At 51.3% G+C, this 12,173-nt stretch overlaps 1 protein-coding gene across 3 annotated transcripts; it reads right to left on the bottom strand.

Moving 5' to 3' along the window:
• Positions 1 to 64: 64 nt before the first annotated feature.
• DNAJA3 (DnaJ heat shock protein family (Hsp40) member A3) lies at positions 65 to 11,722 on the bottom strand. 3 transcript variants are annotated; one of them, XM_061569750.1, is made up of 12 exons: positions 11,504 to 11,722; positions 9,854 to 9,993; positions 8,866 to 8,949; positions 7,508 to 7,720; positions 6,884 to 7,036; positions 5,633 to 5,780; positions 5,386 to 5,450; positions 5,034 to 5,162; positions 4,188 to 4,303; positions 3,423 to 3,520; positions 2,642 to 2,764; positions 65 to 683 (listed from the first exon to the last, which is right to left on the bottom strand). In XM_061569750.1, exons 1-11 carry the CDS (start codon positions 11,682 to 11,684, stop codon positions 2,664 to 2,666), a joined length of 1,428 nt encoding a protein of 475 aa, XP_061425734.1. In that variant the 5' UTR covers positions 11,685 to 11,722; the 3' UTR covers positions 65 to 683; positions 2,642 to 2,663. The 3 variants fall into 3 exon arrangements, with proteins under 3 accessions (XP_061425734.1, XP_061425735.1, XP_061425736.1); XM_061569751.1 differs by having other exon boundaries at positions 2,646 to 2,764; XM_061569752.1 differs by lacking the exon at positions 2,642 to 2,764.
• Positions 11,723 to 12,173: the final 451 nt, after the last annotated feature.

Below are 12,173 nucleotides of genomic sequence, written 5' to 3'. Positions count from 1 at the left end.
AAATTGCAGCATCTGGACTGCACGTGCGGTGTGCCGACCATTAACATCACAGCGGCAGCAGCTCTACTTGAGAGTCCAAGTATTTATTTTGAGTACCATAACATAATGAACGTCTCTTAATAGTTTACGTTTTAATCAGAATGCAGCTCAGTCTTCACGTAACAAGCCCATTTCCTAAAAAGCAGAAATAATTTATCCACATAACGGGTTTCGTCAGTGAAAGCATAACAATGGACAGTTGTGCATTTTAGCTTCATTGAAGACTTTAGGGGCATGTATTATGATCTTTTGCTTTGAATCTTAAACTTAAAATTGATTTAGAAATACCAAAATAGCAACCAAGGAGCGAAAATAAATACTGTATAGGCATAATTAGTTTAATTTTGAAAATACCGACAGGAACTTTGAACATTAAGGAAACATTTGTACAGAGGATTATTCTTAAAAGCATGACGCTTTAGTCTGTAAACACGACCTGCCACTTACTTTACAATCGCCTATTATGTGTCTATGTGATCTTGTGATGTACAATAATGCTGTGCAAAGACGTAGCTAGACGGGGGCGTGGGGGATATATCTTCTATCGGCTAGGGCAGTAGGCCATGGGAAAGGGCAGGTCATATTTTCCGTGTTGTTCCTCCACGGCAGTCTTGTGCACATCTAGGTACCAGTCCACCTTTTCCCTGTTGCAGAAAGAGAGAGGACAGAGCGATATATACATTAAAAAGACATCTCCCCATTGCCTTAACAGACTGATTGGGGCAAGTGCTGTCAGCGAGTTGCACCTATGAAGGTTGGCACGGCACACGAGGGGGTGAGTGGCCAGCTCCATGCCCGCTACACCCAGGGGAGGGCCAGGACCGGTTCAGATAATCGTCGCCGATGTTGGCCGTGAGCGGGAATCGAAAACTCGAGGGTCGTGCAAAGTTTTCACAACAAGGGGGCGATGCCACGATTCTAAATTGTAAACTAATTTCTTTATAACTGCTTTTTGTGCTTAGTTTGTTGTCCTTCCCCAACACCTCTGATTAGCGTGGTTGGCTAAGTACGGTGCGAAAGAAGTTCAACATACATACGATGTTGCTATAATGTAATCCCTATTGAGTAATTTGCAGGTATTTTTTCAGCATTGGCAGGGTTACGACACGTTCATAAATAACGCGATCTAACCCAAAAACGTTTATTATGAATTATTATGAGCATTGGGATGTTTGTCCAATGCCAGTAATATTGTGTTTTCTTAGCTATGGGAGGAGATAACTGCAGAACCTGGTGGAAGCCCACACAGAACAGGGGTACAAACATACAAACTCCACACAGAAAGGTTTCAGAGTCGTAAATTGACCCATAGTCCTTTTTTCTGTGAGGCACGTGTTACCACTCTGCCACCCTGCCAGTCAAACATCCTACAATCGGACGCTTCCCTAAGAGGGGAAACAGCAATTAGCATGGCTAGTAGGGTGAACAGCTTTCATGCTGTGTAACTTTATACACATTTACACTTCGAACACTCCCTATCGGGGTACAACCGCTCCTCAAGACGCTGAGCACGCAGGGATGGGCACCGAGGTCAAAGTATACGCGTTGTGACGCTACAGTAGCAGCAGCAGCACGGGTGAGCTGTATAGCTCAGTAATGGCAGCAGTAGGATGTGCAGACTGCACGCAGCAGTGGGCAGCTTGAGATTGTCAACTATTAAAACCGAGTAGCAGTGGGCAGAAATTTGCAGCACGTAGTAATGAGCACGGCAGTAGGCAGCAAAAACGGCAATAGGCAGCACGCAGCGACGGGACAGCAGTGGTCAGCAAATGTCAGTGGGCACCACACAGCAGTGTACGGCAAGTGTCGGTGGGCAGTGAGCAGCACGAAGCAGTGGACAGTACGCAGCAGGCGAGGGAGTACCCCCTGAATGGTAGCGCACCACCACCTCCATATGTATAAAATATCCCCCCCCCGCGTACTGCTGCCCTAGCAAGCGATGACATCACCTGGAGGTCAAACAGCCACGTGGCCAATGCCACCGCAGCACATCATCGCTCAACTCGTCTAAACAATTTGTATTTCACCAGGTAAGGCCCACGGAGCTATACAGCTCATTTTCAGAAGCGACCTGGTTATCACATGATAGCTCAACGAAGTGGCTTGTCATGAGCTCGGGTCGAGGCAAATACACCCCCCCAACCCACCGTGTGATCCTCTTCCTCGTTACCTTGAGAATAAACAATTTTTCTTACCATTTTATTTAGCAGGTATAAAGCCCACTTAGCCATTAGCTCTTTTTCAGACGTGACCTGGCCACGAATGGCAGCTCAATAAAGTGGCTTATCGCGTGGAAATATATAGCAGCAGCCAAATAATCTGAACGCGTGACCAGAGGGAGATGAGACACCGCAAACTCCAAATATACAACAGGCGTCAGGATCGGGATCAAACCCATGACCACCTGCATACCCGGTGTGGGCGATAACATCTCACTAATGTGACGTCCTCCTTTAGACTGCACATGGGCCCCAACCACCGTGCGCTCCACCCCCTTATTACCTTCCGGAGAAACCTTCCACGCTTATCTGTCTTCCAAGAGGATAAGAAGCGACCAATTGGAAATAATTGATTTTGAATGAGTAATAAAAATAAATCCTACCTGCCTCGGGGAAGAAGACCCTTCAGTTGAACAATTTCTTTAATTTATTAAAAAATCCCTCCTCCGGCTGCTGCTGCTCAGACTGCGAGCGAGTGTCCGAGGCGTGGCTGGCCTTACTCCTCTCTGCAGGGGACAGGCACACCACACGGCGGCGTAATCCCACACGGAACCGCCTGCAGCCACGCGTCTCGTCGCCGAACGGGAGCCGCCACGCGGGGGGAGGGGAGGGACGCCAACCCAGCCCGCGTCACGATTCGTGGCGCTGCCGGGTTTCCTTTTAAAGTAGCAAATTCAACTTGGGCGATTTTCGCTTTAGAAAAACGAGTTTATTATTATATCTGTAACACCGGCCACCTTCAGGACGATGCTTCACGCTGCAGCGACCTCAGTGCGATCACAGTATCGCCCCAATTTACGTCTCTCCCACGTTCACGTCGTTTTTGCAAAAGACAATGTCGCTTTATTGTCAACACCGCAACCCGATGATTTGCGCCGTCTCGACCCCACACACTCACGTCGCGACCAACAGCATCATCGTCCGTCTTTTATTGTTACCCGTCGCCTCTCAGCCTCTTTCGCCTCCACCACCTCCGACCCCGTAATCCCCGCTTTGAATTCTGCCGTTTCGATATCCGTCGTCATCGCCGCACCTTTCAGGAACGCATCCCCCACCTCACCCCCCTCCGACGTAAACCGGCGTGCCACAAAAAGCTGCTTGCTTTCGCGAATCGTGGCGTGCGATGCAAAAGCGGTGGAGAGCAAGAGAATGGTCGTGTGGCACCTGTGCTCGTGCTGGTGATGCCCGCCACCGTCCCCTCCACGTCACTCTCCTCCTCTGCGTACTCCAGCAGCAGCGCTTTCTGGCGCTCCGACAAGCGTCTGGCCCCCGGCAAAGGCAACGCGTATCAGCAACGCACCACGTGTCCTCGCAACGCACCGTACGTTCTTTGTTGTTATTATTGAAACTAAACTATTTTTATTTTACTGGGTTAGGCCCCACTGAGCTGTGTAGCTCTGCCTATCAAATGATGGCTCAATGACGCGGCTTGTCACGTGGAAATTTCCAGTAGCAGCCAAATACTCTAAACGTGCGTTGATTCTAAATGTGGAGGGAAAAACTGGAGAAAAATCCATGCAACTAGTGGGAGAGAGACACGCAAACTCCAAATATACAGTAGGGTCGAGATTGAACCCACGACATCCTGCAGGAAACGTATTTCTACGCCGCAGCAGATGTACCACTGCGGCACCCTGCCGCCCACGCCATGCAGCGCTACCCCAGCAGACTGTGGCTGGTGCGCCCATCCAGTCTCAAATCTTTCCCCTTCCAAGACGTCTGCAAGATGCAGAGTGGGGGTCCCGTTCACCGCTGAAACGCACAAGCGGTTAGCGTGAATTTTATTTAGAGAGGCGTAGCGCCGCTGTTTTTCAAGACATCGTACTCGCCGCGGAGAACTGTAGCGACATAACCGCCACACTCTGATACCTGGCGTGCTACGTACTGGACACGTACGTACGTGCGGACACTGCTGGGGAGCGGACTCACTTGGGGATGCGGATCTTGACGTGGATGTAGTGATCTCCGTAGCCGTAGCTGTTCACGCGGTTGATTCCCTTGCCAGACATGCGTATCCGGTGGTCCGGCTGGACCCCACTTGGTATCTAAGCAACGCAGAGAGGGCTTTACAATCAACAACCTAGCCAACCCCGAGCTAGACCCCTCCTTCCCCAACTCACACTGACCAGTGCGGTGAAGTATGATCAAACAATATACATGAGGCAGCTTTATTTCAGCAGAGGGTTGTACACTCGCTACCAAAAATGCTCGTCGTAAAGAAAAGGGCTCAACCCTTTGCAGCAACAACACAGGGGGTGTTGAGATGTTCAAACACCAAATAGATACCTATTGCAAAGCATCAGGTCTGCATTAACCACACATCATGCTTGTAGTAAAACATGCAAACAAACGTGCATTGATAATAATGTACGCATTGCCCTTGAAACGGCCTACACCAGAGACAGCCTCCGCTACTGTCTCGCCACCAGTGGCTGCTATACATTCTACATAAGCCACTTCATTGGGCTATCATTTGCGGCCAAATCACTTCTGAAAAGAGAAACAGTTCAGTGGAATCTTACCTGGTAAAATACAAAACAGTTTAGTTTTCGAATGTGCGGACCCATTTCCAACCTCCAAACATTTTGCGGACCACTACACGCTACTACTAGTTATTTGAAATTGTACATTTCCTTTGTGAGGATGATGTATTTTTTTATTTTCCGCAGCCACACCCTCCGTAGTAGCCTCGCGGACCACCAGGGGGGTCCTCTGTTTAGAGACGTTATTGTTAGGAGAGCGCCGTCACTGTGAGTGGTGGCGTGCGAGGCTCACTGTGATGGTGAAGGAGTCGTAGAGGCCCTGTACGCGCGCCGTGCCGCCCAGCAGCGCCTGCGCCACGGAGATGTGGAGGTCCGAGTGAACGTCCGCCCCCTCGCGGCGGAACGTGGCGCTCTTCTGCACCTGCGGGGTTGAGATGGAGCATGCCCCGACGGTCAGGCAGGGCAGTGCAAAGGACGGAGAGATCCCCCCCAACGTGTAGCCTCAACGGACTGTTGGGGCGAGCGCTGTTGGCAAGTAGCGGCGCCTGTCAAGGCCGGCAATGTGGCGCGTGAGCGGGGTGGGGTGGTAAAATAAAAATAGTTTTAGTTCAGTACGTCGTGTTGGAGGTGCGAAGGCGACGTACCCTGAACGTGATGAAGATTTCCTTCTTCCCCACAGGCATGCGAACCGTTTGTCCGTCTTCCACTCCTGAGCACACCACACATCAACGTATTTTATCGTTTGAACGTATGCATGTAAAACTTCTTCTGCACTGTTCGTAGCCAACCATGCTTATCAGAGGTGCCGGGGAAGGACAATAAACTAAACATAAAAAGCGCCGGTGTGGTGCACTGCACGCCGGTGTGTGGTCATCGGGCGCGGCTCGGTACCGGCGGGCACGGGCACCACCACCGTCTTCTTCTGCTTGGTCTCCCCGGAGCCGTGGCACAGTGTGCACGGGTTCGTCATGATGGTGCCCTTGCCGGAGCACCGGCGGCACGTGGACCTCATCACAAAGGGCCCCGTGTTTATCGTTTCCTGCAACACACGCGCCAGGCCGGCATGGGTGCACAAGCCTTTGGTGGTGGTTACCCACACAATTGTAAACCCTCCGTTCCAAGATTAACATGTCATCACTGCCAACGTTATTGCCACCGCCACAATTTATTGCCAACGTTGGTACCATCCGCGGGATCCCGCAGACGCTGCACTGACGACACGCGACCTCCAACGTATGCCTTGACAGACTCCCAACACCATCTGGCTTTAGACTCACACAAAAACCTATAGACTCACACAGAGACCTATAACTAGCACAGAGACCCACAGACTCTGACAGAGACCGATAGACTCACACAGAGATCCAGAGACTCACAAAGAGATCTCTATTCACACAGAGACACACAAACATGCACAGAGACCTATAGACTCACACAGGAAACCCATAGACCCATAGATATGCTCTAACAGTATCCCACTATCTTCCCTTTGGTTTCCAGCCTCATGGTGACCACCAGAATGCCTACCAACACACACCCTTCCATTACAAGCAATAAGATACACCCAGAAGTTAAACTCATTTCTACAAATGTAAAATTAAAGAGTATTTGTTAACTTACAAAAATAAGGTGGGTCATTTGCCCAAGCAACTAAATGGAGGATAATACACGTGTCTGCAACAGAGGTTATTTCTAGATGCTATCTGTCGTGGAACACTCTGCCGAGGAGAACTATATAACACCGCATGGACAGGCCCACTTTGACCAACTACAACAACTCCTTCCAACAAATATGTCTGGCAGACATGAACTCAAAGACTCCAAACTTCACCACAACCCCATTCAAAACATGCTCAGCATCACCGGTTCTGCGAGCCTCACCCACTTAACTGACACATTCACCCGGTCGGCAATGTACGTATGTTGCATATATATTGAACTTCTTTCGCACTGTATGTAGCCAACCATGCTGATCGGGAGGCGAGTGGCGGTGTTGGCGAGTGGCGGTGTTGGCGAGCTATCATGCGATGGCTAGGCTCATGAATCAGAGCTATATAGCTCAGTGGGCCTTCCCTGGTAAAATAAAAAAAATTGTTTTGTTTATAAAATAAATGAAGAGTTGAGAGTGGCGCCCGTTCTCACCATGCCCGTGCCGTTGCAGTAGTGGCACCGCTGGAGTTTGGTGCCCGGCTCATTGCCGCGCCCTTCACAGCGCTGACACGTGTCGTTAATAAACAGAGAAATCTCCTTGTTCACTCCCTTGGCCGCCTGTGTGAAGGTCAGCTCCATGAAGAACTGAGTGGAGAGATCAAGCAGACGCGCGCATTAGGTCTCTTGTGCGCGCACACACACACACATCGCAGTGAAACACATACATCTATTCAAGTTCTTTTGCACCGTACGTAGCCAATCGTGCTAATCAGAGGTGCGGGGGAAGGACAGCAAACCAAGCACAACAATAAATGAGATTTCAATTTAGATTTAAAAGTGTTACAGCTCCAGTGCCTTCCTAATATTGGAAGAGCATTCCAGACGGTCGCAGAATGGCATCAGAAAGCGCGTGCGATGCGGTGACCACCATCTTTGTTCGACGGCCAGCCAAAAGCCGCTGCTGCAAGGATGAGCATCGTTCGCATGAAGATGGTTTATAGCTCCTCAATGAGATCAGCAGCAAGGTATCGCGTTTTCATTTGTGGCACGAGCGCTTTGTGTGCTCGTGTGACGAGCGCGACGGTGCCGCTCGTGCAACGTGCGCAGCGAGCCCACCTCCTGAGGCTGGTCAAACATGGAGGAGAAGTCCCCGAAGTTGGACCGCGAGAACTCCCCAAATATCTTGCGGAAGAGCTCCTCGGGGTCCACGGTGGAGCCCGCGCGCCAGTACTGCTGCCCGCCTGTGCCGGCTCCCGAGCCGAAACCGGCGTCGAAGCCGGCAGAGCCGTAGGTGTCGTACTGCTTGCGCTTGGCGTCGTCGCTCAGCACCTGCGGCGGAAGAGGGGGCGGGGCACTCGGCGTCGGTGACACGCGTGGGCCAGAGAGGTACGCGCGGCTCGTCGCGGTTTCGTCTAATCGGAGTCGGCGCTCGCACGAGGTGACCACGGACTGCCTCGATGATGAGAAGCGGAGCAAGAGCTGTGTGTGTGTGTGCGGTCCAGGCGAGACCTCCGCTGTACGCATAGTGCTGAGCTTGAATCTATATTTATAGAGCGCCTTCAATCAAGGTGCTTGATGACGGGAGATTACAAAACGGTGACACGGAATGATGTAAATGGCAGGGGCATGCTACGAGGATTGAGGAATGAGTGACAGCGATAGTGAGGCACTCTGATGGGATGCTCTACAACTGACTGGCGAGTACCTCTGTCAAAAGAGTATATTATTGATTGTGTTAAAGTTAAAACGTAGGATTCAGTTTCTTTCTTGAAAAATGTCACATACATGGAAAATGTTGTGAACCATAACGGTCAGATAACCGGCATATTTGATTAACCGGCAGCCTCCATTCCCCATGGATACCGGCCAACGGAGACTTTCCTGTCATTTAAAATCGATGAAGTGTTACACGCGCAGCCGTTGGTACAGGGTGGGCCACAGCAACTTCACCAAGCTGAAGCTGCAAGTGAACGGTGGTTATCCAAGAAAAACTATCTTTTGCCATCGGAATGGAGAATATCCATCGTTCAGCCAATGTAGTAAACGGAGATATGCACCATCACATTGTTCATGTTGCCTGTGAAGACGCTGCGACTAATCTGACCGCGTAAATGCACGCGACACGTTTTTCGCAGTCAATAATGGCATGCGCATATCTGGAGCGTTCACAGCCGCGTTGTTAGACACACGAGGCAGCACGTCAGAGAACGCCCGATAACTGTAACGCTTCGTTAACGGACTGAAGAGACTTGCGAGCGACTTTCAGGTGAATCGCCGCAGCGACCTCTAGTGACATCACGGCCACAATGTCATCCCCTCTCACCTGCACTCGCAAAGCCATCACTCAGACCCGAGGCAGCCAAGGGGTATGATTATTTATCATCAATATATTTTGCATGGAAACTCCACCAAGTGCAGCAATAACAGATGGAGATTCCACCTCGTTCATGTAGCACGTGGGTGAGGACTGTTACCTCGTAGGCCTCGGCCAGTTCCGAAAACTTCTCCTTGGCCTTGGGATCTTCCTTATTCGTATCTGGGTGGTACTTCTTTGCGAGCTGTCAAACCACATGAAGCAAACACTCTTCAGGCGTGCATCAAAGATTAAAGGGCTCCGATAAACATTTTATTCAAGCGAACTAATTCATGCTAATATGGATGGTAATCCATTCTAGACCAGGGACTTACAGATTGAGGATCTGTAAGTCTGCCCGAGAAACTCTACCCCCCCCCCCCCCCCACCTCGTGATGAATGATAAAAGTGGGCAAACACACTGGACTGGTTTCGACCGTCACTGCAGCAGTAGCAGACAAGCTTGTCAAGCAAAATGGGGCTAAATTGTCGAGAGGTCATTGGAGGATATTTAACATCTGCTGTTGGTATTCAAAAAAGTCAGCACAGGTCAAAGAGCACTTCTTCACAGACATTTAATAAGTAAATCCACAAATTTAATGAGTTATTTTTATAGTAGTTTAATTATTGCTTTAATTGGTGATAATAAAATGACATGTTACATATTTACTCCTTTCGTACAATTTTTGGTGATGATAAACATAACAAAAGGGTACACAGCCAATTGCTTTGGTCCTAAAAATCTTTGGAAGAGCAGTTTACTTTTGAACCTCATTTCACCACAGAAGAATCGAGAATGAGCCATTCCGTAAACATTAGCAAGGTCAAGTCACGTGATCATATTTCGGATGTGTTTTTAAAGCATGGATCACACAGCGTTTAGCCGCAGTGGTGCAATCTACTTATCAATGGACCTTTAAACTCCAGGTAGAACATGCACACACCAGTCGCGTGGCTTCTACCTTGCAGGCAGAGGGTTTGGCAGAGAAAGAAGTCGTGGTTTTTTATAAGATAAAACAATGAATGCTAAACTAAAAGCCCGTCCCTGGAAATGTTTAGTGCTGGTATGACGTCAAGCTGCATTCTGGGAAATGTACGCAATGCCGCACCTGATAGTAAGCCTTCTTGATGTCCTTCTGTGCCACATCCTTTGCCACACCGAGGATCTGGTAGTAGTCCTTCTTCGCTGCCAACGCTGTGGCCGACGTGTGGAAGCCCCTGCCCGGCAGCAGGCTCGAGTGCCCATGCACTGCGGTTGGGGGGAGGGACAGACCGCGGTGAACGTGAGCGCACGCCACTCGGAGGGTGCACGGTCTGTGATGGATGCTCCTACGGCGAGAGCCGATTGGTCAAGGTCAACGTGTCATCACCGCCAAAGCCTTTGATGCCACACAACGCGATAACTTTTCGTGATTTGCCGGAGTTGTTGGGTCTACATGTCATTCCAAGTCTACTCTCTTTAGGACTTTCCCTTTCCTCTGGGTGCCCACTCCAGTTTTCATTTTAAGTATCCAGCCCTCCTCCATTCTGTACACGTTCTACCCATTGCAACCTCCTTTGACCGATTATATACCAGTGGTGGGGGATTGGTCCGATGTAGGTGTCTGTAGAGAGTGAGAACGTGGTAGCCTGGAACGGCGGCACGTTTAGATCGGGATGTGCATCACAGAGGAAGGTTTGAGAATTAAATAGAGACCAGTAAAATAATTATTGATGGTAATCAACAAGGGTGGATTGGGTTCATCACTACACAAATTAAGATATGGGCGTCATCGAATAATCTGGAACCACCGTCATAGTTTGCATATTTGGGTAAGGAATTTTGAACGGGTGTAACTTGGCATATAAAGCTTTGAAAAGTTGATATACCACAACATATGAATCGGCAAAGTCACGGGTCAACGTCTTTATTTTCATGTACATCGAGCGGTGACCACCTCCTATTGTCGATCCCGAGCCAGTAGTGGAAACGCCAGTTTAACGCGATCTAACCCCAACACATTCCTGCGGAGGGAGCTGGTAGGAACGTTGGGTTGCTCGGTCAATGGCCAGGGTCAACGGCGGCGTGGTGTATTCCGCAAATGTGCCCGACTGTGAGGGCGGGCACAAGTCGGCGTGAGTAGGTTAAACGTTGAGTTTTATAAGGGCACCACGGGGTGACCAGCCCGTGGTGCCCTCCCCACCCCCCACCCAGCCCCTCCCATTTTTGGATGCATGCACGACAGACGGACACAATAATCCCCTGTGGGCTGGTGGAACCATGTGGTTCCTACCAGTAAGAACCCCTCCAATGGAATGTGCAGCCACCACCATCACCACCACTCCAGCAGGTGGCGCGCGCGTGGATGACCCCAGACAGAGGAGGGCGGTGAACCAGAGGTGAACCAAGACTCACAACTGCGCTACATTCCGCATTGAGGCAATTTACACTAAAAACACAAAGACGACGAATGTGATGGACAAGGTGAGGGGGGGGTATCCACGGGGGAAGCCCAGCCGCACGCCAATGCGCATTGGTAGCACACTAACACGAGTCGGAGTGGACACGCGCGGGGCTCTGAACATCGCCGGCAGCAGAGAAGCCACCGGCAACATGGGGCCTCACACGCAAGACCATTCCCCTCACACCATCCCGTCTCTACGGCGACACCGCCGCCTCCGCAAACACCACGACGACGACAGCCCCCGCCGCGTCCCCTCACGCCGCGCACAGCCCGCGCGAGGCCTCTACGGGGGCCCTGCGCCCCTCAGCCACTCACCGCCCCGCGTGGCGAGGGGCGCCTCCGCCGCGTGTCCCGTGCACCACAGCGCGAGGCGGCGGCAGCCGCGCGGCAGCGGCAGCAGCGGCGGCGGCGGCGCGAGGAGCCCGCGGGGCGCCGCCTCCAACTCGGCGCCGCGAAGCAGCAGCGACAAGCGTGACACCACCCTGAGCGCCGCCATGTTGCCGCACGCACGTGACTCCGCCCCCCTCACGTGACTCCGCCCCCCTCACGTGATTCCGCCCCCCTCACGTGACTCCTCCCCCCTCACGTGACTCCGCCCCCCTCCCGTGACTCCTCCCCCCTCCCGTGACTCCTCCCCCTTTTCCTCCTCCCACCCCTTCCCTTCCCTTCCTCCTCCCCCCACCCCTTCGTCACCCCCTCCCCTTTTCCTCCTCCCCCTTTCCCTCCCCTTCCCCCGCTCCCTCTCCCCTTCCCCCTACCCCAGCGACCGCGCCACACGTGACCGGGCGGGACCAAGTCGGAGATAGTAGTGGGGGGGGGGTAGGAAGTGTCCATGTGCAATGTTATAGAGGGAGTGAGCTTGCTGTTGTATTGCTGCCTTGCCCAAGCCTGGGAATGGATGTACTTGTGCAGTTTTAACTTATATGCTTTATCTATTTTATGTATTTATTTTCAGTGACTTGCTTTCTTTTCGTATACTTTGCAC

The sequence above is a fragment of the Lethenteron reissneri genome, chromosome 44 (genome assembly GCF_015708825.2).
Source record: "Lethenteron reissneri isolate LAM-NWPU_2019-01 chromosome 44, ASM1570882v1, whole genome shotgun sequence".
Lineage (NCBI taxonomy): Eukaryota > Metazoa > Chordata > Hyperoartia > Petromyzontiformes > Petromyzontidae > Lethenteron > Lethenteron reissneri.
Note: the sequence above shows the minus strand (reverse complement) of the source record. Positions and strands in the feature narration are given on the sequence as shown.